The 27,331-nt window shown below is 46.7% G+C and overlaps 1 protein-coding gene across 7 annotated transcripts in view; it reads right to left on the bottom strand.

The window, feature by feature from the left end:
* Positions 1 to 213: 213 nt before the first annotated feature.
* Positions 214 to 27,331, bottom strand: part of LOC119977432 (four and a half LIM domains protein 2) — a 76,071-nt gene continuing 48,953 nt past the window's right edge. For all 7 annotated transcript variants that reach the window (XM_038818330.1, XM_038818335.1, XM_038818329.1 and 4 more), the window contains 3 exons: positions 19,737 to 19,906; positions 3,355 to 3,541; positions 214 to 1,290 (listed from right to left, as the gene is read on the bottom strand). In XM_038818330.1, the coding sequence (XP_038674258.1) occupies positions 1,139 to 1,290; positions 3,355 to 3,541; positions 19,737 to 19,906 (509 nt within the window). In that variant the 3' untranslated portion in view covers positions 214 to 1,138. The remainder of the gene's footprint in view (positions 1,291 to 3,354; positions 3,542 to 19,736; positions 19,907 to 27,331) is intronic.

Genomic DNA, 27,331 nt, shown 5'->3' with positions numbered 1-27,331 from the left:
GTGAGTGATCGCCAAAGAAGAAGAATCAAAGAAAGGAGATGTCTCATGGAATCTGATTGGAGCTCGGAACAGAAAAAAGGTGAATCCAGGAAAGGGCAATAATTTATCTAATGTAGGGGAATTAGTAGTAGCTGATTCTTTCTAAAAATACTTTGAATAGTACATTGAACTTAATAGACAGCACTACTCCAAAGAACTACATTAAACAATACATTGCCCCCAAAAATCTTTATTTTAAAGCCATTTTTAAACAAATTTGAGACATTTAAGTATAATTGGAAAGTTGATTGTGACCTTATTTTAAAAATTCATCTATTATGTGCCACAGTGTAATTGTGTATGTTTTAATTCTTGTACAACAGAATCAAGGGTCTGATGAACTACTGTCAGGAATCTGGGTTTAGATATGGCAGTTGTAGATACCTTCTTCACAAGTTCAGGATATTGGAGAAATGTACAGAGGCAGATTTTTTCTTTGATGCACATTATGTATCAAAATACCTAATGGCTGAAGAAAATATTGAGATGCACGGTGGTACCTTCAACCAATATTCACTTCACACATATGTTCATGCAGTATAATAAAAATCTTACTTGCAGATTTGTTTTTACAAAATGTGAAATACAGCAGGCCAAAGTTAGCTTAGTAATGGTGTCTGGACCATTGTCAATTCTGTCAGTTGCCAGGTGATTCAATTGGTAAAGTCATTTACAATTTCTCCTCGACTTTCAAATCTGTACCACACTACTTTTACAGTTAAAAAGAATCGGCAATGTTAATTAACATATAATCAACAATAAAATTAAATCTTTACTGATATAATGTGAACCACTATGTCTTGGTATTCGCACATCATTATACAGATATTCAATTTTGTTTGCTGATGTTGATGTGTGTTTACTAGATTAAAATGCAAAACTTTCACTTGGAAATATTCCAGTGCGTTCATGCAAACCATCTGTGAATTCATAAACATTTTGTAAACTGCTATAAAAAAAATAAAAAAAAATTTCAAGCAAAGGAAGAGGAAGTACAAGTGCGGATAATTCATACAAGAGTAGGTGATAGCCAGATAGGTTTGCTTTAATGCGGCTGCAGTCAAAGTTGCTGTAAAATCTTTTGCTGACCAATTTGTTCTCACAGATTCTTGCCACACTCAGGGCAAAGGATGTCATCTCGTTCTGTGAGGAATCCACGGCCCACTAGTGACATAGAGCATTTTGTGCAGCTGAAGCAGTCGTTATGCCACTGACGCTCCTCAAATGAGATGTACTTGGTTCCCCCAAGACCTGGAAAAAATTGATTGCAAAAGGAAGGTAAATAGATAAATGAGGTTTAACCACATTACACAGAGGGTCATAATTATGTGGAACAGATCGCCAAGGAAGCAGTTGGGAGAGATGATACCAGGAAACTGCATAGATATTTGGACCAAATGCAATTTAGAGCAGTTCAACTTTCATACTTCAGCCCCAATTCCGTGAGTTGATCAGACTAAACCAAAAAATAATCAATCTTCCTCTGTTGTTGTTGCTTTTAATTCAATTAAAATTGGGTGGATTCTGCTAGAGGCAGCTGCTCAAACCCACTGAAGTACTGCCCAGGTGGTGAAGGTTACAATTACTCATATACTACACTGGAATCAGATTAAATCTAAATATCTTTTCTGTACCAGATATCAAGTGAACATGTCTCACCGGGTAAGCAGCACAAAGATTCATCTGAACTTTTGGTGATAATTTCCTCCTTTTGTAATCACAGGCGAGGCGGTGGCATAGTGGTATTGTCACTGGGCTAGTAATCCAGAGACCCCAGGGTAATGCTCCGGGGACCCGAATTCGAATCCCGCAAACTCAATAAAACATCTGGAATTAAAAGTCTAATGATGATCATGAAACCATTGTCAATTGTCGTGAAACCCAAATTAGTGGTTCATCGTTGTCCTTTGTGGAAGAAAACTTGCCGTCCTTACCTGTCTGGCCTACATGTACTCCAGACTCATAGCAATGTGTTGACTCTTACATGACCTAGCAGGCGACTCAGCTGTATTCAATCGCTACCAGAGGAATGAAACCGAATGGACCACGCGGCACCAGAAATAACAACAGCAAACACAGCCCTGTCAATCGGAAAAGTCCTCCTTCCTAACATCTGAGGGATTGTACCAAAATTAGGAGAGTTGTCTCACAGACGAGTCAAACAACAGCCCTCATAGAATCTCATAGAATCATACCTCACAGATATTGTCCCAGATTACACCAACAACATTCTTGGGTATATTCTGTCCCACCGGCAGGACACACCTGGAATTGGTGGCAGCACAGTGGTATACAGTTATGAGGGAATTGTCCTGGGAGTCCTCAACATAGATTCTGGACCCCATGAAGTCTCATGGCACCAAGTCAACATGAGCAAAGAAACCCGCTGTTGATTACTATGTACTGTTTCCCCTCAGCTGATGAACCAGTACTTCTCCATGTAGAGCTAGCACTTGGAGGGAGCATTGAGGGTGTAAATGGCACATAATGTACTCCGGGTGGGGAACTTCAAATGTCCATCACCAAGAGTGGCTTGTTAGTTTCACCACAGACTGATCTGGCCTTATCCTAAAGGACATAGCTACTAGATCGTGACTGTGGCATATGGTGAGGGAACCAACAAGAGAGAAAAAAAATCCTTAACCTCATCCTCATCATCCTGCCGTAGATACATCTGTTTATGGCACAGTCCTTGTGAAGATATAGTCCCATCTTCACATTGAAGATGCCCTCCGTCATGTGTGGCACTACCATTGTGCTAAATGGGATAGATTTCAAACAGATCCAGCAATTCAAGATTGGGCACCCATGAGGAATTGTGGTCCATCAGCAGCAGCAGCAGAATTGTAGTCAACTATAATCTGTAACCTCATGGCCTGACACATCCCTCACTCTAACATTACCACAAAGCCAGGGGATCAACCGTGGTTCAATGAAGAGTGCAGGAGAGCATACCAGGAGCAACATCAGGCATATCTAAAATTGAGGTGTCAACCTGGTGAAGCTCCAACACAGGACTATTTGGGTGCCAAACAGCATATGTATCAAGTAATAGACAGCGTTAAGCAATTCCATAACCAAAAGATCCGATCTAAGCTCTGAAGTCTGCCACAACCAGCTGTGAATAGTGGTGGACAATTAAACAACTCACAGAGGAGGAGGCTCCACAAATATCCACATCTTCAATGACGGAATCGCCCAGTACATCAGTGCAAAAGATAAGGCTAAAGCATTCACAATAATAAATGCTGGCCTAGCCAGTGACACTCACATCCTGTAAAAATGAATCAAAAACAGTTACATCGAAGAACTTACCAGTTATTGGATTGGCACAGCCGGCACATTTTTTGGCATAGAGATTACTGAAGCAATCCAGGCAATAGGCAAATTCATCTCGTGAGGTGAAACGTTGTCCAGCCAGTGGCATTTTACATCCGGTGCAGAGAAAGCACTCTTTGTGCCAGGGCTGATCATGGTAAGTGACACCTCCAGTAGTAATGGCCTGGTTAGTAAGGTGAAATACAGGCAACTGTAAGTTACTTCATCTTCAACAGGTAATGATTGATACCACTACAGCAGATTTTTAGTTGAAATATTGAGCAGGAAATGGAGAGAGGATAAATCATATACATTTTGTTGTATGATTGAGAATTTGTTCATGTAACAAAAGAAAATTGAAATTAATTTTAAAATTTACACTGGTTTGTGGAAACAGATGCCAGACTTTTACAATGCCAAAGCAATGCTGGTAAAATTATTCAGTACGCTGTTTCACTGCTATTAAATCATATTCGCAAATTTGCCCACAGAATTAGATCAACTGGTCAAGGTTTTATTGAAGAAAAAAAGTAGGCCATTATTGGAAATGGCAGCACCACAGCTTAAATATCAATTACAAACTCTTCCTCCATATCCCCAACTATTTGTACTTCCAAAGCAATACCTATTTCTCTTTTCATCACTGTCATCAACATTTATGGTCTTCAGGGATGGTGTGGGTAATTTTCACTTTGAGTGCAAGCAGTAAACATCTATCTACAGATTAGCTGTTGAAAGGAAATTCAGGCAGGGTATATAATAGGTGACCAAACTAAAACTGCACATTTTCTCCCCACCAAAAGTGGAAATCAGCCCCACCAACTTCAACATTCTACGATTCCACCCATTTGTTCTGGATTCACCAGCTAGAATAAGTCAGTGCCTTTCATCTACCATGTAGTCCCTTATTATTAATATATTAATCCATTCACTCCTCGATCTCCTGATCATTTATGAGTATAACCCACAGTTGCATGGCCTATGATCATTGCTTCATCCAATCATTTACTTCCTGTAAATCCTTAAGAGCAGAATTTCTTTCATCAAGTGGGGTACCCAAAGCAGAATATACAATTCCTTTGCACCTCTAATGATGAATCTCGCATATTGGATTTGGAAAAAAATGACCTTGCACATATGGGGCGAAATTCTCTGACCCCCAGCAGGGTCGGAGAATCGCCTGGGGGCGCCTAAAATCCCGCCCCCGCCGTGGCAGAGATTCTCCGCCACCCGGGAAGTGGCGGGGGCAGGAATCCCGCCACTCCGATCGGAGAGGCTCCTGCGGCGATTCTCCGGCCCGGATGTGCCGAAGCCCCGCCGCTGGGAGGCCTCTCCTGCCGCCGAGGTTTAAACCACCTCTGGAACGCCGGGCTCAGCGGCGCGAGCAGGCCCCCGGGGTCCTGGGGGGGCGGGGGGGCGATCGAACCCCGGGGGGTGCCCCCACGGTGGCCTGGCCCGCGATCGGGGCCCCCCCCTCAGAGTCCGGGCCAGTGCCCTGGCTGCACTAGTTTCTTCCGCGTCCACCACGGCCTCCGCCATGGCGGAAGCGGAAGAGAACCCCACATCGCGCATGTGCCGGCAGTGACGTCAGCGGCCAGCTGCCGCTGACGTCACTGCCAGCGCATGCGTGGACCGGCGAAAGCCTTTCGGGGACACTGGTTTTTTGCGCCGGTCTTCTGGTGGCAACCGCTCTGGCGCGGGGCTGGCCCCCAAAGGTGGGGAGAATTCCCCACCTTTGGGGAGGCGTGACCCCTGACTGGTTGGCGCCACTCCCCTACTCTGGGACCCTCCGTCACGCCGGGTAGGGGAGAATGCTGCCCCAGAGCTGACATTTTAAAAAAATTTAGAGTACCCAATTCATTATTTCCAATGACGGGTAATTTAGCGTGTTCAATTCACCTACCTTGCACATCTTTGGGTTGTGGGGGCGAAACCCACACAAACACTGGGAGAATGTGCAAACTCCATACGGACAGTGACCCAGAGCCGGGTTCAAAACTGGGACCTCGGTGCCGTGAGGCAGCAATGCTAACCACTGTGTCACCGTGCTGCCCCCGAGCTGACTTTTAATCATTTGTGACATATAATTTGAATGTCCTTTGGGAAATTACATCCCTTAACATCATCTTTTTGATTGAATTTCTTTCTTCTATTTGTATCTCACACTTTTCAACATTAAACTGCATCTACCATTCTTTCGCTCGTTCACTTAATCAATCACTGCAATTTTTTGTTTTGTTTGCAATTCAGCATAAATCTAACTTTTTTTTAAAACTGCAAAGGGTAAACGGGCATTTTATTCAAACTTGTATCAAAGTAGTTACACCAAATAAACACCCCGGTAAACATCTTCCCAACAATCAACTATACAGTTTGTACAGATTTTCCTCCTTTTTCACCCCCATCACCCCCCCCACCCCCTGCAACGAACAGCTCCTCAAACATGGTCACAAACATCCCCCACCTTTTCCCAAACTCCCCTGCTGAGCCCCTTAACTCATACTTTATCTTCTCTAACCGCAGGAAGTGGTACAGGTCACCCAACCATGCTGCTACCCCCGGTGGCGATGCCGACTGCCACTCCAGCAAAACTCGTCGCCGTGCAATCAGAGAGGCGAAAGCCAAGACATCGGCCTTCCTCCTCTCCATGAGCTCCGGCTTCTCTGAAACCCCAAATATCGCAACCAAAGGGTCCGGGTCCACCTCCTCCTCCACTATCCTGCCCAGAGTCTTCCCAATTTTTCACAACCCCAAAACATGTGCGCATGATTCGTTGGCCCCCACCCACACCTCTCACACTCATCTGCTACCTGAAAGAACCCACTCATTTTTGCCCGAGTCATATGCACCCTGTGCACCACCTTAAACTGTATCATCCTTGCACAAGAGGAGGTCCCGGTTACCCTTTGCAGTGCCTCACTTCATACTCCCCAACTTACCTATTAGAGGGCAGCCCTGCCAGATTCCAGATATAATTGAAAAGCTTTTGATTCTCACCCATGGATCAAAACTGTGCTGCTGTTTGTGTAGAACAGTTGGGTCGAGTTGTGGATTTTCTCTCAAACATGATTTTGGAGAGCACATCCATCATCATTGGGCAGCACGGTAGCATTGTGGTTAGCACAATCGCTTCACAGCTCCAGGGTCCCAGGTTCGATTCCCGGCTTGGGTCACTGTCTGTGCGGAGTCTGCACATCCTCCCCGTGTGTGCGTGGGTTTCCTCCGGGTGCTCCGGTTTCCTCCCACAGTCCAAAGATGTGCAGGTTAGGTGGAGTGGCCATGGTAAATTGCCCTTAGTGCCCAAAATTGCCCTTAGTGTTGGGTGGGGTTACTGGGTTATGGGGATAGGGTGGAGGTGTTAACCTTGGGTAGGGTGCTCTTTCCAAGAGCCGGTGCAGACTCGATGGGCTGAATGGCCTCCTTCTGCACTGTAAATTCTATGATCTAGATATATGGGGCTGGATTCTCTGCAGCCCCACGCCAAAATCATGTTTGCTGCAGGGCGGAGAATCCAATTTCACGCTAATTTCGGGCCCGGTGCCAGTCCGGCAATTCTCCGGGACCCAAGAATTGGGGTGATCGCGGAGTACGCCAGGCGGCTGGGGACCCATTGACAGAGGCCAGCACAGCGATCCTCTGCGCCCGACCCGTCGCGTTCCCGACGGCATGGAACTAACCTGATATTGCCGGTCGGGATGCTGGCCTAGGAGATGGGGGGGGGGGGGATCAGACATGGGGGAGGCCTTACAGACGGCCGGGGTTGAGATCCGCACAGTCAGATCCTTGGGCATGCGGCCGATCGGGGGGCTCTAATTTTTGTGTCTACCTCCGCGGACCGAGTCCGCCATGGTGATTGGCACGGCCACTGGAGGTCGCCGCCGTGCGCATGCGCGGACTCAAAACTGGAAGTGTGGGGGCCCGTATCAGCAGCTAAATCTGCTTGAATTACTCCGGGTCCCTGCTAGTCCCTGCAGGGCTGTGAATTAGCTGTATGTTTTCCCAGGAATCTCCAGAGTAAAACTCCATCGTTTTTACACCAGCGTGGGGACATAGTCCCATTTTGGGATAATCCAGCCCATGATATTCTGTTAAAGGCTGCTCCAGGTTGATGAAGTAGGTGTCACAGACATAGGCAATCATATCCCTGACTAACGCAAGATTCTCCGAGATCCGCCTGTCAGGTACAGTACAGGTATGGTCAGGGTGGATCACCAACTCCAGAGTACTTGACCTGATTGGCAATGACCTTGGACAGAATTTTGTAGTCCATATTCAGCAATAAAATGGGTCCCCAATTTCTAAATTCATCCCTTTCCTTCTGCTGCTTTGTGAACACAGAACCAAAGTATGTATTTAGTTGGTCAACTATTTCTTCTGATTTGCTCCTTATTGTTCACTGCATGATAGCAAACAAATATATTTGGGATTTTTGGCAAAGGCATCCATTGAAAAAATAAACTTATAAATCTTTGTTGTGATTAACCAGAGGCTGAATAGAGGGGATGTAGTTCACTCCTCACCTGGTCATAACAACTCTCATACACTTCGAGCAGGTGTGGGCCGATCCAGGTCCACAGAGCCAAACACAACTCAGCCGGTAAGCTGCCGCTCCCAGAAGTTATACTTTTCTCACAGGATTTAATGGCCTTTGCCAGCACTTCCAGAGTTAGCGTTTTGTCTAGACTGGCCCACTTGTTTCGTCTAAAATACCTCCATAATCTAGGACAGGAAGGACTTGGAAGCTGTGCTGTCTGTGGGTTTCACATGAAACAATGCAGCATAAAAAGATTTACTGATCTTCAACATGTCAAAATGTGACGACTTCCCTGAGCCACCTTCTTCCTTCAGGCTGTTGATCGCAGAGCTCTCAGTGTACCTTTGGTAAGAAGAAAAAGGAACGTTTCTCATCCTACTCCATGGAGCAGCCTCTGGACCGGATGATAACCTTAGAGGCCTCCAAGGCAAAGAGTGAAACTTGCTGGCTTCTTACCTATTGGAGATCCTCCTTGACATCAACTGCAGGGATAATTAGGCATGAACCATGGCCTGCATTTTCTCAGTGAGGTGCTATGTAGGTGGGGAGCACCAAGTGGACTGAAACCAAGGTGCACATTTTACAGTGTAAGTTTCTAAATTTCTGCAGCAATTGCTGCAGTTTCACCATAAATTGCATATCACCCACCATCCACAATCCTCAGGGATAATGGAAAGAGGAAATAGAACTGCAAAAATTATGCTGAATAAGATATGTACAGTACATCCCGGTAAATGGACAGATTCACTTTGCATGAAGGCAATAAGGTCAACCCACATTAGACCACAGCTGTAAGTCCATATGAGGCCATGACTGGATGGCAAATGAAAGTTCCAGGCCACTGAACTGGACTAGCCAGTTAATACTGTGGCTACAGGTCAGAGGCTAGGAATCCTGCAGCAAGTAACTCACCTCCTGACTTCACAAAGCCTATCCACTATTTACAAGGCAAAAGTCAGGAGTGTGTTGGAATATTTTCCACTTGCCTGGATGAGTGCAGCTCCAACAACGCACAAGAAGCTTAATGCCATCCAGGATACTTGATAGGTACCCCATCCACATTCATTCCCTCCACCACTGACACACAACGACAACAGTGTGTACCATTCTACAGGATACACTCAAGGAACTCACCAAAGTTCCTCAGACAGCAACTTCCAAACCCACAACCTCTACAATCTGAAATTGCAGCAGATGCATGAGGACACCACCACCTGGAGGTTCCCCTCCAAACCACACAGCTTCCTGGCTGGGAAATATATCAAAGCTCCTTCACAGTCACTGGTTCAAAGTCCTGGAACCCCCTCCCTGTGAGCACTGTGGATGCAGCTACATCTCATCAGCATAGAATTTACAGTGCAGAGGTAGGCCATTCAGCCCATCAAGTCTACACCAGCCCCTGAAAGAGCACCCTACCTAAGCTCACACCTCCACCCTATCCCGGTAACCCAGCAACCCAACCTAACTTTTGGACACTACAGGGCAATTTTAACGTGACCAATCCACTTAACCCGCACATCTTTGGACTGTGGGAGGAAACTGGAGCACCTGAAAGAAACCCATGCACACACAGGGGAGAACATGCAGACTCCGCACAGACAGTGACAATGAGCCGGGAATCAAACATGGGTCCCTGGCGCTGTGAAGCAACAGTGCTAACCACTGTGCTACGGTGCTGCCCTCATGGACTGCAGCGGCTCAAGAAAGCACCTCATCACCACCTTCTTGAGGGAAATTAGGATGGACTTTAAAGCTGGTCTAGCCTGCAATGCCCATCCCATGAATACATTTTTAAAAACTTGACTTTGGGAGGGTACACTCCATTAACAGAGCAGCCATGCCGTCAGATACGACTACAGAGTTCGATTGAGCACGTAACAGGAGTATACAGGTGGTGAGAAACACACACAAATCACAAAAATTACAGAACCTAGTTAAGAAATTTCTTGAAAAGTGAATGTAATGTAGGAGATCACATGATGTTTGCAAAACTGCACCTAGGAAAAACTAATTTGATGTGATGAAATGGACAGGATCATACACAATCGTGGAGAAATTGAATCATGTTGTTACCTATTTTTTGGGCCCAAGCAGGAACCAATGTTTTTTTAAATAAATTTAGAGTACCCAATTCATTTTTTCCAATTAAGGAGCAATTTCATCTCATTGTTCAATCCACCTACCTTACACATCTTTGGGTTGTGGGAGCGAAACTCACGCCAACACGGGGAGAATGTGCAAACTCCACACGGACAGTGACCCAGAGCCAGGATTGAACCTGGGACCTCAGTGCCGTGAGACTACAGTGCTACCACTGCGCCACCGTGCTGCCCTAGCAGGAACCAATGTTGAAATGGTTCCACATTATCCAGTTAAAACAGGAAAGAATGAATGCTAAATTTAGTTTTCTTATAAAGGTAGGCAACTTGAAATGTCTCCCAGCATTCTATCTCAAACTTGTATTCGCAACCAACAGTCAGGGACAGTTGCAGAGAGGTTATTATGCATCCAGGTTAGGAGCCAGCAGGAAAAACTTCAATTGGAATGACAAAGAAAACAGTGATATCTTTACCTCTAATAACATAAACGTATACATAACTTCATATACATAAACGATTTGGAGGAAAATGTAGCTGGTCTGATTAGTAAATTCGCGGTTGACACCAAGGTTGGTGGAGTGCCAGATAGTGTTGAGGATTGTCAGAGGATACAGCAGGGCATAGATAGATTGGAGACTTAGGCAGAGAAATGCAAATGGAGTTTAATCTGGACAAATGTGAGGTAATGCACTCTGGTAGGTCTAACATAGAGGGGAAATATACTGTAAATGGCAAAATTCTTAGGAAAATAGAAAGTCAGAGAGATCAGGGCGTGCAGGTCCACAAATCTTTGAATGTGGCAGCACAAGTGGACAAGGTAGTCAAGAAAGCATACGGAATGCTTGCCTTCATTGGACGGGGCATCGAGTATAAAAACTGGCAAATCATGCACAGTTGTATAGAACCTTAGTAAGGCCCCACCTGGAATATTGCACATAATTCTGGTCGCCACACTACCAGAAGATGTGGAGGTTTTGTAGAGGGTGCAGGGGCGATTTACCAGGATGTTGCCTGGTCTGGAGGGCGTTAGCTATGTGGAAAGGCTGAATAGACTCGGACTGTTTTCATTAGAAAAACAGAGGTAGAGGTCTACAAGATTATGAGGGGCATGGATAGAGTGGATGGGAAAACACTTTTTCGCAAGGTGGAGGGGTCAGTCACCAGGAGGCGTAGATTTAAGGTCCGTGGGGCAAAGTTTAGAGGAGATGTGATAGGCGGGTTTTTTATGCAGAAGGTGGTGAGTGCCTGGTACGCGTTGCCAGGGGAGGTTGTGGAAGCAGATACATTCATGGCATTCAAAAGGCCTCTTGAAAAACACATGCATAGGATTGGTATAGAGGGATACGGCACAAGGAAGTGCTGAGGTTTTTGGCAAAGGTTAGTATCACAACAGGTATAGGCCTGAAGGGCCAAAGGACCTGTTCCTGTGCTGTATTGTTTTTTTGTTCTTTGACATACCAATAGCAATACTGGTGACCAAAGGGGTAGAGAAACCATCAGAAACCTCGAAGATCAGGAGGAGGGTAGAAGTTGCGGGAAGCATGCACCTTTGATTGCGCACTGAAAGATTTTTATTCAGATATGGGAGATTAAAGAGGAATGCAGAGTATGCATTGAATAACATTTAAATAGGAGGCAGAGAAGAACGATACCAAAATGAGAAGTAGTGTGTAGTGATATACATCACTGTATATACACAAGGGGTTAATGTAAATACACTACAACTAAGTAACCACTAGAGGGAGCACCAGAGATGTCGTGATATGCAGACAGGCAACCAATGGGTCATTAGAACAGGACACAGGAGGTGGCACAGGTAATCAGGACACCCAGAGGTGGCATTACCACAAGGGGGCACTACACGACCCATATATAAAGGACAAGGCACACAGGCTCTGCCTCTTCCACCGGCAGAAACCAAAAGAGCAGGACAAGGTTTATTATCAGCAATATCACACCCTAGCATATGGTCGAGAACAAGCTTATATAGTTAGCAGAGTAGACTGAGTTACTAGAGGCAGATTAGTAGAGTGTCAAACTCATTTAGGAGCATTGTTAATCATTCAATAAATACGTTAAACCTATCTCTGAGTCTGGAGCATCTTTCAGCAGAGCCTACATCAAGTAGCAGCTCATGTTACTCGAGGCAACATAACACAACATAGTTATTTTTGGACAAGGACATGAAAAAGGTGAATGGGAATCAGTCAGAAATCTATGGGACACTAACATCGCTCCAACTCAAATTGCAATTTTTCCCCTAATCGTTATGAATCATGTTGACCTTGTTGGTGATCCAGATTATATTCTCCATTTTTTTGCTCAGCAATTGTTCAAGAGAATCCAAGTCTATTCCCCAACTACCTGAGGGATGGGTACTAATAGATGGAAAGCCAAATGGTACTGAAGATCAGGCTAAGGAGTAATGGGTGGCACAGTAGCACAGTGGCAGGGTCCCAGGTTTGATTCCCGGCTTGGGTCACTGTCTATACAGAGTCTGCACGTTCTCCCCATGTCTGCGTGGGTTTCCTCCAGGTTCTCCGGTTTCCTCCCATGAGTCCCAAAAGAAGTGCTTGTAAGGTGAATTGGACATTCTGAATTCTCCCTCAGTGGACCCGAACAGGTGCCACAGTGTGGCAACTAGGAGATTTTCACAGTAAATTAATTGCAGTATTAATTTAAGCCTACTTGTGACTCTAATAAAGATTATAAAAGTTTAGTTCCTCCTCTCCCAGAACTTCAAATACAGTTGAAACAGGAAATTTACCGTTCCTCAGAATGGTATAAATTGAGGCAAAGGAATTATGAAAGAGAAAAGGAGATAAATGAAATACGTGATGATTGTAGCTGATGGGACAAGGTTCAAATATTGTGGTACCCTCTTGGATAAAAATATCATATAAGCCAGTGTGTATTCTGCTGGCTATTTAGGTGGCATTGACAATCCCCCTCAGGCATATGAGAGGTATGATCAAGAACCTGAGAAGGAGAATGTTGGTCACTGAATTTATGCAAGATGAGAAATTACAATGACCAAGGGTATGAAAGGCACTGACATGGAATAGAACAAAGAAGAACAAAGAACAAAGAAAAATTACAGCTCAGGAACAGGCCCTTCGCGCCCCCCCCCCCCCCCCCCCCCCAAGCCTGCGCCAATCCAGATCCTCTTATCTAAAACTGTCGCCTATTTTCTAAGGATCTGTATCCCCCTGCTCCCTGCCCATTCATGTATCTGTCTAGATACATCTTAAATGCCGCTATCAAATGTAAAATAGTAGAAGGATGTGCATTGTTACAGAAACCTTGAATATTTCCAAACCTTGATTGTGAGGGATCAGATTCCTTCATTTTCAAGCTGTGCATTTGAACGATTAAGCTTTTTTAAAATAATGATAATATTGTTAGAAGTTAGTTATCATGACGTTGAGCATATCTTTTAACATTGTATTCTGTCTGTAACATAGTTGTAAAGCATGATGAATAAGCTCAGTTAAATGTGAACTAAAGTTTTGTACAAGTGATATGAAATGCCGAGAAGCAATGTGAAATGGTTAATTCAGTTAATGTAAAAGTTTACGAGAAATGCTTTGAACTATGGACAGTCTCAGGGAAACTCCTGCCCCTTTGTCCAGTAAAAGTCACTAAATATACCCTATCCTGTAAAAAGCTGGAAAAACAAACTGCGCATATTGATTATTTGAAACTGCTATTGTTGGGTAAGTGATAAGTGAACTACAGCAGCAGGAGGTGTGACCCTTCAGTCTGAGAGCTGGGAAAGACAAAAGGGATGAGTTGCAGAGAGTTAACGGCATCAGGAAGTGTCAGGCTAAAAGCAAAACAGAAAACGCTAGATAGTGTGGCAGCATCTGTGGGGAGAGAAACACAATTAACGTTTTGAGTCCATATGACTGTGCTACTGAACTGAAGATGGATAGAAATGCAATGAATTATAATATACTTGGAGAGGGGGTGGGGAAAGATTGGAAAGTTAGTCATTGGTCGGAGCTAAGGGGAGATTGACAGAGATGCCATGGACATAAGATAAAGGGGTTGTCAATGGTGCCATTCTGGACTGAAGTGTGTTAATAGTGGTAAAGGTAGATGTAATGACCTCCAATTAGCATTATTGGTTGGCCAATTGGAGTATGAGCTCCCTCAATGATAGCTCATTGAGGGGGCCCATATTAGCACCTGTGTAGGCTTTGTGCCCCAGTCTTAAGTTGACTTGAATGCTAGCAGCACTGTTTGGAGCTGCTCGTGTATCTAGTGATTGGAAATAAATATTGGTGTGGTGACGGGACTCCTGCCTCCTGTGGATTATTACAGTGGCGACAAGGTAAACAAAGAACTTTGCGGAGACCAGCTGCCGCACTCGGAGGGTAAGCCTTGCTATTTCAAAAATGCCGTTATTTGGGAGGTTAGATGCATTCGACCCGACTATTGAGGACTGGTCCCAGTATGTGGAGAGAATGTGTTACTTCTTCCGGGCCAATGATATAATTACGGACGGAAGGAGACGGCTTATCCTGCTGTCGGCCTGCGGACCCTCAGCTTTCGCCATTATACGTAGTCTAACTTATCCCGATGCGCCGGACACGAATTCTTTCCAAAAATTCATGGTATTGGTGAAAGAGCACTACAACCCAAAACCACTCCTCATTTTGCGTAGGTACAGATTCTACACAGCGAAGCGGGAAGACAGGGAGTCAGTCACAAATTTCTAGACCCGCCTGAGAAGGCTGGCGGAAAAATGTGAGTTCGGCCTACGCTAAATGAAATGCTTCGGGACCAGTTAGTGTGTGGTATAAACGACCTCACAATACAGAAGCGCCTGTTGGCGGAAACGCAGCTAGACTGCAGGCAGGCGTTACAGCTCGCACTGTCCCTAGAAAATGCAGCAAGTGGGGCGCAGGAACTACAGGGCACGCCAATGGAGGTAGATACCTGTGAGACGGACTACCACAACGGGTCCAGCTATCAGATAGCCGCTCTCAGGAAAAGCCTGAGGAATAGAGGGCCAAAGGAAAACCCCAGAACTGCCCCCAAGTCTGCTAGGAGAAACTGGGGACAGAGGGAAGTATCGGCTGAGGCTCCCCCAACATAGAAGAACCGTTTTTGGCACCAGACAGAGTGGGGTAACAGCAACAGAAACCCTAGAAGGAGGTGGCAAAAGAGGAATAGCAGGTGGGGACGCATCCTCATCCCCATCCTCCTTCGAAGGGGAACAATTATATAATATTGCGATGAAGAAAGCAGAACCTATTAAGATTACCCCACGGGTGAAAGGTCGGCCGACAATAATGAAAATAGGCACGGGGTGGCCGTACCAGTAATGGGAGTGGCAGCATTTTTAAAAATCAAAGATGGACCCCAGCCACTAACCCTAACAAAAACATCGACGAAACTTAAAACCTACACGGGGTAAACCCCTGGAAGTTCTAGGCACGACTCATGTACCCGTGGAATATGAGAAACAATTGCTCAGGTTACCGTTGACGATAGTAGAGGGCTCCGGACCGAGCTTAATTGGACGGAACTGGCTGAAAGACCTAAAATTAGATTGGATGAAAATTTTCCAGAGTGAAGCGGGCAGTTGAGTGGAGTACTCCAAAAATATCCGGAGGTCTTCCAAGAAGGTTTGGGGGAAATCATAGGCACCAAACAAACTTTGCACGTGGACCCAGAAGCCCTTTCAAAATTTTGTAAGGCCAGGCCGGTACCTTTCGCGTTAAGGAAGAAAGTAGAGGTCGAAATAGAAAGGTTACAGCGCGACGGCATTATCAGACCAGTACAGTTCTCGGAATGGGCAGCGCCAGTGGTACCAATTTTGAAGCCAGACGGCTCGATACATCTCTGTGGAGATTTCAAACAGATGGTAAACAAATACGCACTGCTGGACAAATACCCGATCCCGAAAATAGACGACCTATATGCCAAATTGGCAGGTGGGCTTTTGTTCACGAAGCTGGACATGAGCCACGCCTACCTGCAGTTAAAACTGGACAAGGACTCCCAGACGTTCGCTACGATCAACACCCTGAAGGGCCTTTTTCGTTACACTAGGCTACCTTTCGGAGTGTCATCAGCCTGCGCTATATTCCAGCGTATGATGGAAAATATTCTGCAGGGACTACCGCAGGTGGCGATTTATTTGGACAATGTCTTAATCACGGGTAGGACGAACAGGGAACACTTAAGGAACCTGGAGGAAGTGCTCAGGCATTTCGCAAAGGCAGGCGTACGGCTTAAAAGAGAAAAATGTATTTTTCTGGCCCCGCAAGTGACGTACCTGGGATATAAAATAGATGAGTCAGGCTTACATCCATTAGAAGACAGAGTAAGGGCAATAAAAGAAGCCCCAGCTCCTGCCATGGTCCAGGAGCTACAATCATTTCTAGGGTTGGTAACCTATTATGGCACATTTATTGAAAATAGGGCGTCCATCCTAGAACCCCTACACCAGCTACTAAAAAAGGGGCAAGAATGGAAATGGTCCACCTGCCAAAACCGAGCATTTAGGGACATTAAGGAACAGCTGTCATCCGAAAATGTCCTAGAGCATTATGACCCAAGGAAGGAGATGGTGGTCACTTGTGATGCATCCCCTTACGGGGTAGAAGCCGTCTTAGCCCATAGAGGAAGGAATGGGGAAGAACGGCCAATAGCCTATGCTTCGAGGACCTTGGCGATGGCTGAGAGGAAGTACGCCCAAATCGAGAAGGAAGGACTGGCGGTGATATTCGCAGTAAAAAAATTTCATCAGTATCTGTACGGGCGGAAATTCACCATAGTGACGGACCATAAGCCGTTCTTAGGGTTATTAAAAGAAGACAAGTCAATACCCCCGATCGCATCAGGTAGAATCCAACGCTGGGCGTTGCTACTGGCGGCGTATAGAACATAGAACATAGAACAGTACAGCACAGAACAGGCCCTTCGGCCCTCGATGTTGTGCCGAGCCATGATCACCCTACTCAAACCCACGTATCCACCCTATACCCGTAACCCAATAACCCCCCCTTAACCTTACTTTTGAGGACACTACGGGCAATTTACCATGGCCAATCCACCTAACCCGCACATCTTTGGACTGTGGGAGGAAACCGGAGCACCCGGAGGAAACCCACGTTCTGGAGCACAGACCAGGAACACGAGTAGCAAATGCAGATGCTTTAAGCAGACATCCCCTCCCGGACACGCCGTCGCTAATACCGAAAGTAGAGGAGACAGTAATTACTCTAAATTTTTTGGACACCCTACCAGTCGACGCACAACATATTCGGTTGTGGACACAAAAAGACCCAGTTTTAGCCAAGGTGAAGCATTTACTGCTAACAGGGGAACTGGAAAGACCAGTGGAGCCCCAGATGCACCCATACTGGAGCAGAAGGGACCAAATAACCGTTGAAGACGGTATCCTATTATGGGGAGCCCGGGTAATCGTCCCAACTCAGGGCCGTCGGGCAATCTTAACCGAGTTACATCACGGACACCCAGGGGTGTCTAAAATGAAGATGCAAGCTCGAAGCTACGTTTGGTGGCCAGGTTTGGACACAGACATAGCAGCCTTGGTACGTCGGTGCCAGGAGTGCCAACAGGGGCAAAGAGTGCCACCAGCGGCACCATTGCACCCGTGGGAATGGCCAGGCAGACTGTGGACCCGCCTGCATATTGACCACGCCGGCCCTTTCATGGGCTCAATGTTTTTGGTGATAGTGGACGCCCACTCCAAATGGTTGGATGTCCACCGGGTAAACACGGCAAGCACAGCATCGACAATCGAAAAGCTCAGGGCCTCGTTTGCAACACATGGACTTCCGGAGGTATTGGTGTCGGACAACGGAACGGCAATCACAAGTGGGGAATTTGGAAAATTCCTGAAGGAAAACGGAGTCCGTCACATCAAAACGGCCCCTTACCATCCAGCGACCAACGGCCTGGCAGAGAGAGCGGTCCAGACACTTAAAGCGGGTCTCAAGAAGCAGCCGGCAGCGTCAATGGACACAAAGCTCTCCCGCTGGCTGTTTGATTACAGGACCACACTGCATTCCACAACGGGCATACCGCCAGCTGAACTCTTAATGGGAAGGCGGCTGCGAACGAGGCTGAGTCTCCTTTTCCCAAATTTAACAGGGAAAGTGGAGAAACAACAGGAGACCCAACGCAGGGGGCATGATAATATACAGCAGCAGAGACATTTCCATGTGGGGACACCGGTTTGGGTCAAGAATTATGGGAATGGACCAACATGGGTCAAAGGCACGGTAGAGTCCCAAATAGGGCCCATATCCTATGAAGTTTCGGTAGGAGGTAAGGTGCTGAAGAAACACCTAGACCAAATAAAGGCAGCGGAACCACACCTGGAGGCAGGCGAAGCAGGACCGCCTCAAGCTGGGATAGCCCAGATGGAAAAAATACCCACACCCCAGCCCCAAGCAATTTCTCCAGATCCCGTCATCCAGTCGTCAGAGTCGGAGATGGACACGTTTGACGAGGCCGCCGCGACACCTCTCCCCGAGGAGGAGAAAGAACAACTTCCAAGGAGGTCGTCAAGAAAAAGACGGGCACCTATAAGGTATACCCCGCCCACGTCGGAGAACAACCCAGCGGACGACACAGAGGTGACCGACCCGGACATGAGGAGCAGGAAGAAGCTCAGAGGAATGCCAGCTGGCAGGAATTCCTCGGACCTTGCGGGGAGGAGTGTAATGACCTCCAATTAGCATTATTGGTTGGCCAATTGGAATATGAGCTCCCTCAACGATAGCTCATTGAGGGGGCCCATATAAGCACCTGTGTAGGCTTTGTGCCCCAGTCTTAAGTTGACTGGAATGCTAGCAGCACTGTTTGGAGCTGCTCTTGTATCTAGTGATTGGAAATAAATATTGGTGTGGTGACGGGACTCCTGCCTCCTGTGGATTATTACAGTAGAGTAGCAGAATGTGTTAATAGGAGAACAAAGGTTAGTGCTCAGTGGGAACAAAACTGAACAACAAGAGACTGTGGCAATCTGGAATTGAAAGCTCGTCTCAGTAACGGAGACCATGGCACTATCATTTATTGTCATTAAAACCCACTGATTCACTAATCTTCCTTCAGGAAGGAAATCTGCCATCCTTACCTGGTCTGGCCTACATGTGACTCTAGATCTGAAGCAAAGTGGCTGACTCTTAACTGCCCTCAGAACTGGTCTAGCAAGTGATTCAATTCAAGGACGATTAGGAATTGGCAACAACACCCACATCCAATGAAACAATAAATTTAAAAAGCTCTTGTTGGAGGCGAGGGCCCCAAAGGCGGGAGAAGATAATTGGTACTTATTGCACGGTTAGGTAGTTTTAATTTCCAAAAGTTTGTTTTAATTTCCTTCCTTTGCATGTCAGCATCCACTGTCTTGGCTTAGTGACAATTATCCACTAGTGAAACCAAATTGTGAATGGCCTTGGGATCCTCAACAACCTGTTTCATAAATTCCCAGTTAACTGCTCTCAACACTCATGTCCAAATTTCAAGTTGGAATTGCTAACCAACTTTTGGGAATGGAAATCCTGGAAGGTTTTTCTTTTCCTCACGTTCAGTGGTGCTGAAGCCAATTCTGGTTTCCCTGGTTCTTTTTGCTGGATTTATTCACTTAACACAAGGAAATTGAACCTTCTTCATTTGAATGGCCCCTACGCAACATCACACAATTGGTTTAGATCCATTAAAAGAAATACTGCCAACAGACCTCGTAATAAGTGGCTCACCTTTTTGCACTGCACACAGTGCATGGCAAACTGCTTTTCATAACAAGGAACACAGTAGTTTTCATTGTCCTTGGGGATGAAGCTTTTTGTGCCCATTGGTTGTTGGCAGCGGTGACAAATGAAACAAGTCTCATGCCAGCTGTTACCATTGTGCTCCATCTTGCGGGTGCCTATGTTTCAGTAAGAGATACAAAGGCAAGTTTCAATCCAGATGCTACCTCTCCTATTTCTACCAAGCAATTTTTAAAAAGTAAAGAATATGCAATAGTTCTTTTCGTAGCAGCCCGTGGAGCGTGCTATACAAGGCATCACCATTTAATCTTGTCAGCTGAAGCTGAACTGAGCTAATGACCAAGTAATGCAATAAAATTAGAATACCTAAATTACATTTTCTCAGAATATAAGTATCAGCTAAAGACACTAAACCATGAAAGAAAAATTATTCTCCTACCATCTGTTTGGAAGATGGCAAAGTTTATCTAGCAAAGATCAACTTTATTTGCACAGATTTTGTGGCACCATTCTGCTGACCTCAGCTCATTGTTCCTGACTCACTGAGAGTCACAAAGAGAGAACATTAGAAAAAAGCATTATCTACCCATGTACAGTATTTCTGAAATTGCTCTCGGTTACAGATATTTCCTTCCAAAAATATTTGGAGCACAGCTTTTCTCAGCTGTGTTTATGTGTGTATGTGTGGGGGGGAGGGGGAAGGCAGGGGTAGGGAGGGGGGGGGGGGGTTATTTGGGGAACTGCAACTTTGAGATTATGACATTGATCATTCCTCTAGGGCGCAGTTCTAGTTTTATTTCTAAATAAGAAATCTCAGTCCCAATGACCATTTCATTTCAGCAGTAGGAATACAATCTTCATATGATAGCAACCCTCTCTATGATAATTCATCACAGTGTGACATTCATTTCAGGCAGTTAACAGTCGGACCAAACGATCATCAACTTTGTTGTGGTGGTTGGATGTGACATGTAGGATGTAGTAGATGCAGCGTATGGTCATTATATTTAGCACACTGGGCTAAATCGCTGGCTTTGAACACAGACTAAGGCAGGCCAGCAGCACGGTTCGATTCCCGTAACAGCCTCCCCGAACAGGCGCCGGAATGTGGTGACTAGGGGCTTTTCACAGTAACTTCATTGAAGCCTACTCGTGACAATAAGTGATTTTCATCTTGCGGAGGTGACTGAAGTTGCTGATAACAGCCGTATCAAATAAATAGTTAAAATGAAATGAAATGATGCCAGTTGAAAGGATGATCGCAAGATATTTGGTTTGATAAAAGTCTGAGAATTCAGCTTAGCGATATTCGGTTCAGCAATAATAACACAATATTGCCCACACATACATCATAACAATCAACACTGATAGTGTAACAGATATCAAACAACATATTGCCGGTGGCTGTGAGCACCGGGAGTTTGACCAGGAAGAGAAGCATCCAGTGCCGGAAAGAGGTCAACAACCTCTACCGGACAGCATGAGTGAGTAGTCTTCGATGCCCCCCACCCCCAGATCTGTCTGCCCCCATTCGAGCGCCCACCCCGCCCAACTCTCCATGCGACCCACCAACCATCTCCCTTCAACCCCCACAACCCTCCTTTCACACGCCGCCCCCCCCCCCCCCCCCCCCAACCACTGTGAACCACGCATGATGCCCTCCTCAGGAAAAGCTCTCCCACAACCAACGGGAGTGGGCCCAGACTGGAAGAGAGGTGCCAGACATAAGAATCATCATCACCTTCGAGGAGCGTACCCTGGAGGACACCGATGTGGCCGAAGACAGGGCGATCACCAATACGGAGGCTGGCTGACGCTGCAGAGGTGAGAAACCACCGGGCCCCAGCCAAAGGACCTGTCAAACGTGAGTTATTGTTACCTTACTGACTGACCCATCCCACCCATTGACCACATGTCCATTCTCCCACAGGTCTTAACCAGCTGACGGCATCGGCCCATCCCGGGTGGCCCTCTCTCCAGCCTCCCAGGAGAACACCTCAGAGGGAAGCTCCGAGGGAGACACAATCGAGGCATAACAGCTGTCATCCCTACCCTCCACAAGTGTAAATGTTGCTCGTTCTGGGTGAGTGTACTTAACACTCAATTTGGCTCTGTTTCATTCGTTAGCTTTGGAGTCGCCAGGTGTCGTTAAGATACCGCCACAAGTTTCAAGTTCAAGTTCAAAGCAATAAATCCATACACCAATTAGTAAGTTCAAACAAGACACGTTTATTATATTACAATAATCTACTAATCATGCATATAAACTATAAGACTAGGCTAATCCTACCACTAATAGACCAAATACTTATCTGCATAAGGGGACTGCCGGATCAGGGAACAACGGCCTCTAGCTTTGTCCTGGGTCTGCAGGATTCCAGTACTTATGGACTAAAGGGGGTCAGGAGTGTCTACTCTCGTAGCGTGCGTTGTGACACTTACTTGTTGGCGGCTGCTGTCCAGACCTCTCCTCCTCAAGGTTCTTCTGCTGCAACGGTGGTCTGCTGGGAGGGCTGGCTGGTCAAGGAGAGGCTGGCAGAGAGAGAGAGCTGGGATCGCGGTCTCTGTCTTATACCTCTCTCAGGGTCTGGGCGGACCCTCTATATACTCGCAATCGATTGGGTCTCTTCCCAATCGATTGATTTGAATTCCCCAATAACGGGGCAGTACCGAGATCACTGGGTGGTTCTTGGGACTTATTGTTTTGGACTTCCTTTGGCGCCGAAAAGTCTGGCCTTCCATTGAATGTATCAATTTGTGTTTAACTTGTTTCTATTGTATCTGGAGATCGCCCGGTATCACCTCATTAGTATGCTAACTGCTTTCTTTTCATAGTGCTGTCTGGTTTCTGCAGCAGTCAGAACTGGTTTCTGCAGTAGTCTGAATATACAAGCGCTTTGCAAGCTGCTTGCTTTTACAACATGTCCAATTTCCCTGCATTCCTTGCAATCTTCCATTTTGTGTTGGGCAGTGGTCACCCCAGGTGGCTACACAGATATACAGACCTCAGTGGGAAATGTTAGTGGTCAGACGTATGGGGCACTGGTGAGCAGTACACAGCTGCTGATGCAGATCAGATGGAAGCAGGAACCCCCAGGCGAGACAGCAGTTGGAGATTTGCTGGATCCCAGGACCCAACTGGGTCCCAGCCTGGTGCTAAGCCTGTGGAACAGGCTCTCCCAGAGATGATAGGAGGTGTTAGGGAGCGGCCGGGACGTTCAGAGGGAGATGTCAGCGTCACTCCAGCAGATCCATTGCCGCTTGGAGGAGTCCTAGAGGCTATGGGCGTAAGATGTCGCCATGAATGCCTGGCACCGAGGCCAACACTGCTAGGATGGGGACTGCAGTGGACAACCTGGTGCACGTTGTCGTCACCACAAGTGAAGGTGTCCAAGGCATTGCACAGTCAGTGACAGCCATGGCTGAGTAGACGAGACACTGCCCTTTCAAGTAGAGAGCGACGCATCGGACGTCGCCCTAGCCGCCACTCTCAATCAGGCAGGCAGACCCGTGGCATTCTTTTCCTGCATCCTTCATGCCTCAGAAATTCGGCACTCATCCGTCGAAAAAGAGGCCCAAGCATTCGTTGAAGCTGTGCGGCATTGGAGGCATTACCTGTCCGGCAAGAGATTCACTCTCCTCTCTGACCAACGGTCGGTAGCCTTCATGTTCAATAACACACAGCGGGGCAAGGTCAAAAAACGATAAAATCTTGCGGTGGAGGATCGAGCTCTCCACCTATAATTACGAGATTTTGTATCGCCCCGGCAAACTCAACGAGCCCCCAGACGTCCTATCCTGAGGTACATGTGCCAGCGCACAAGTAGACCGACTCCGGGTCCTGCACGACAGCCTTTGTCACCTGGGAGTCACACGGTTGTACCACTTCATTAAGGCATGAAATCTGCCCTACTCCATCGAGGAAGTATGGACAATCACCAGGGACTGCCAGGTCTGTGGGGAGTGCAAGCTGCACTTCTACCGGCCGGACCGTGCGTGCCTAGTGAAGGCGTCCCGCCCCTTTGAACGCCTCAGTGTGGATTTCAAAGGGCCCCTCCCCTTCACCGACCGAAACACGTATATTCTCAGTGTGGTCGCTGAGTACTCCAGGTTCCCTTTCGCCATCCCATGCCCCGATATGACGTCTGCCACCGTCATCAAAGCCCTAAATACTATCTTTGCTCTGTTCGGTTTCCCCGCCTATATCCAGTGACAGGGGATCCTCCTTCATGAGCGATGAGCTGTGTCAGTTCCTGCTCAGCAGGGGTATCGCCTCCAGCAGGACGACCAGCTACAACCCCCGGGAAAACGGGCAGGTAGAGTGGGAGAAGGGGACGGTATGGAGGGCCGTCCAGCTTTCCCTACGGTCCAGGAACCTCCCAGCCTCTTGCTGGCAGGAGGTCCTTCCAGATGCACTCCACTCCATTCGGTCACTGCTGTGCACCGCTACTAACAACACACCCCATGAACGTCTTTTAGCCTGCCCCAGGAAGTCCACATCCGGGGTGTCGCTCCCAACTTGGCTCGCAGCTCCAGGACCAGTCCTGCTCCGTAAGCACATCCGATTCCACAAGGCGGACCCGTTGGTGTAAAGGGTGCAATTCCTCCTTGCCAACCCCCAGTATGCCTACGTGGTGTACCCCGACGGCCGCCAAGATACTATCTCCCTCAGGGACCTGGCACCAGCAGGTTCCAGACACACCCACCTCTATGGCCCAGCGCCACCCTCCCCTCCCCCGGCGTGCCCAGCATTAACCCTACCAGGACCATCCGTCCTTCCCCTGCCCACGCCCAAGGATGAAGAAGATTTCGGCACACTCCCGGAGTCACCGAACATCAGGCCAGCACCGATATCGCCGACACGCTATGTTGCTCTCAGCGGAACATCAAGGCACCGGACCGATTAAATCTAACTGGCACCAGACTTCAAAAGTCATTTTTAAAAAATCAAATACTGTAAATATTAACTCATTGTTGTATATAATTCTCCACCACCCCTGCCGTACTCAATTTCAACAGGGGCGAATGTGGTAAACCACTGTTGCACCTGTATTAGGTGATGTACGGTAGGACCTGTATTACAGGTTTGCCGGTAGTCTCTGCCTGTTGTATGAATATGCGTGTCCTCCAGCTAGCAGCCATTTCGCCAGCTGCTGTGGGAGGCCTCACATCTTATAGCAATAAAGCCTCTGTTGGATCCAGCTATCGTCTTTGTCCAATTGATCGTGCCTCAGCTAAATGCCTACTCTGTACCGTGCTTTGAAGTAGTACTAATAAACAAATGTTAAACAAACACTTGTATATCTACAGTCTTTTATAGAGCATCATAGAAAGCATCCTATCTGACTATATCACAGCCTGGTATGGTAACTGCCTGGCCCAAGACCGCAAGAAACTTCAGAGAGTCATGAACACAGCCCAGTCCATCACATGAACCTGCCTCCCATCCATTGACTCCAGCTACACCTCCCACTGCCTGGGGAAAGCGGGCAGCATAATCAAAGACCTCTCCCACCCGGCTTACTCGCTCTTCCAACTTCATCCATCGAGCAGGAGATACAAAAATCTGAGAACATGCATGAACAGATTCAAAAGCAGCTTCTTCCCCGCTGTTATCAGACTCCTAAACGACCCTCTTACGGACTGACCTCATTAACACTACACCCCTGTATGCTTCACCCAATGCCGGTGTTATGTAGTTACATTGTATACCTTGTGTTACCCTATTATGTATTTCCTTTTATTTCCATGTACTGAATGATCTGTTGAGCTGCTCACAGAAAAATACTTTTCACTGTACCTCGGTACACGTGACAATAAACAAAATACAACCCAGTCCAGTCTGTCATAGAATAATAGAATCTCTACAGTGCAGGAGGCCATTCAGCCCATCGAGTCTGCACCAGCCCTTGGAATGAGCACCCTACTTAAGTCCACACCTCCACCCTATCTCTGTAACCCAGTAACCCTACCTGACCTTTTGGACACTAAGGAGCAACTTAGCATGGCCAATCCACCTAACCTGCACATCTTTGGACTGTGGAAGGAAACTGGAGCACCCAGAGGAAACCCACACAGACATGGGGAGAAAGTGCAAACTCTACAGTCACCCAGAATTGAACCTGGGTCCCTAGAGTTGTGAGGCAGCAGTGCTAACCACTGTGCCACCGTGCTGACTAGCCATCTGTCTAAGAACCAAGTCCCAAAACAGAAGTACCCAATCTCTGCCATGGTGGCAGTGATGGAGACATCAACGTAAAAAATACATCAGTGTTATTGAAGGAGCCTTAGACTAAAGTAGCTTTTGAAAGTAGTTTGAGCAATTTCAGCAGTAGCAGAAGACACACTAGGGAGGTGCGACAATGATTGTACCTAGTGAGCAGTCACTCCCCTTTCCCGCCCATTTGACTGCCTCAAGGACCCGCAGTGGGAGTTTTGGAAATACCATTGTCTCCGGTACCAAGCAGTGTCAGATCATCACAAAAAAGAGCCTGAGTTAGTTTCTTTCGTTATGCGGTCAGTGCAGATGATGTTTTGTTAAGGCAGGTTGTGCGGGAGCCACTGTGAATTTATGGGCCTATGGCCTGCAGGCACTACATTTTGTGCATTTGCATTTTATTGCTGTTGTGTTCTTGATTTTAAGCGTATATTGAATATTTAAAGTTATTTTGTATTAAATATTACTTTGTCGGCATTGATCTAAATCTAGCTGTGATTGCATTTTGATCAGTAGTAACATGTTTTCCTCAGACTTTGTTTTCCATATTGGTGATCTGGTATTTGGTTTGCATCTCTGTTTTCCATTTCTAAGGCAGGATACATTGGGGAGCCTTCTCAGAGTAGGCCGTAAAATAATCCCTGGAGGTAGTGGAACAGTGGTCGACCCTGGCCCCAGAGAGTGTGGGGGTGGGGGGGGGGGGGGGGGGCATGGAGAGAACACAGGAAGTGGGCAAGAGAAGACCTCAAAGGATTAAAGGAAGAGCTGAAAGCCACCAGACTCAGTTGCATTCTGTCCCTTTGTATCGTAATGAGAAGTTCCTTGGAAATGAGCTACAAACAAACAATAGAGCTGTAATCAATCAGAAAGTGAGAGAAGACACAGCAGAGAACTAAGAGTGATGAGAAAAGAGTTGGGCAAACGTATCAAAAAACTGCAGCTGGTCGGAAGCGTGTTAAAAGTTTGAGACCTTGGTCTGAAGGAGAAGCAGTCCAGCTACTTCAAAGCCACTATGCAAAAGACAGAAGTAGCTAGGAAATTTATCAAGGACAGTAAGAAACAATACAACATTCACCGGCCAGCGGACAGGGAACTAGTGTTAGAGCCAGAAGAGGAAACAAAAAAGAGAGAAAGCACAAGCAGTACCCCAAACAGGCATCACAGAATGGAACCTGATTTGAGTTGGGGAAATTGCATTTGCATGAGGCAATTGGTTTTGTGATGAGTGAGAGAACTGCTAGTCTCAGAGTAAAACACATGAAAGACATGATCCATGACATTCATGGATCTGGTCCCTGGAAAGTAAATTTGTTTTTCAACTTGGGGAGATGATATCAGTGATGGGTAGAGCTAAGATTCAGTGAGA

Source organism: Scyliorhinus canicula, chromosome 14 (assembly GCF_902713615.1).
Source record: "Scyliorhinus canicula chromosome 14, sScyCan1.1, whole genome shotgun sequence".
NCBI classification, from domain to species: Eukaryota; Metazoa; Chordata; class Chondrichthyes; order Carcharhiniformes; family Scyliorhinidae; genus Scyliorhinus; species Scyliorhinus canicula.
The sequence above is the reverse complement of the archived record's forward strand: the minus strand, read 5'-3'. Positions and strand labels throughout refer to the sequence as shown.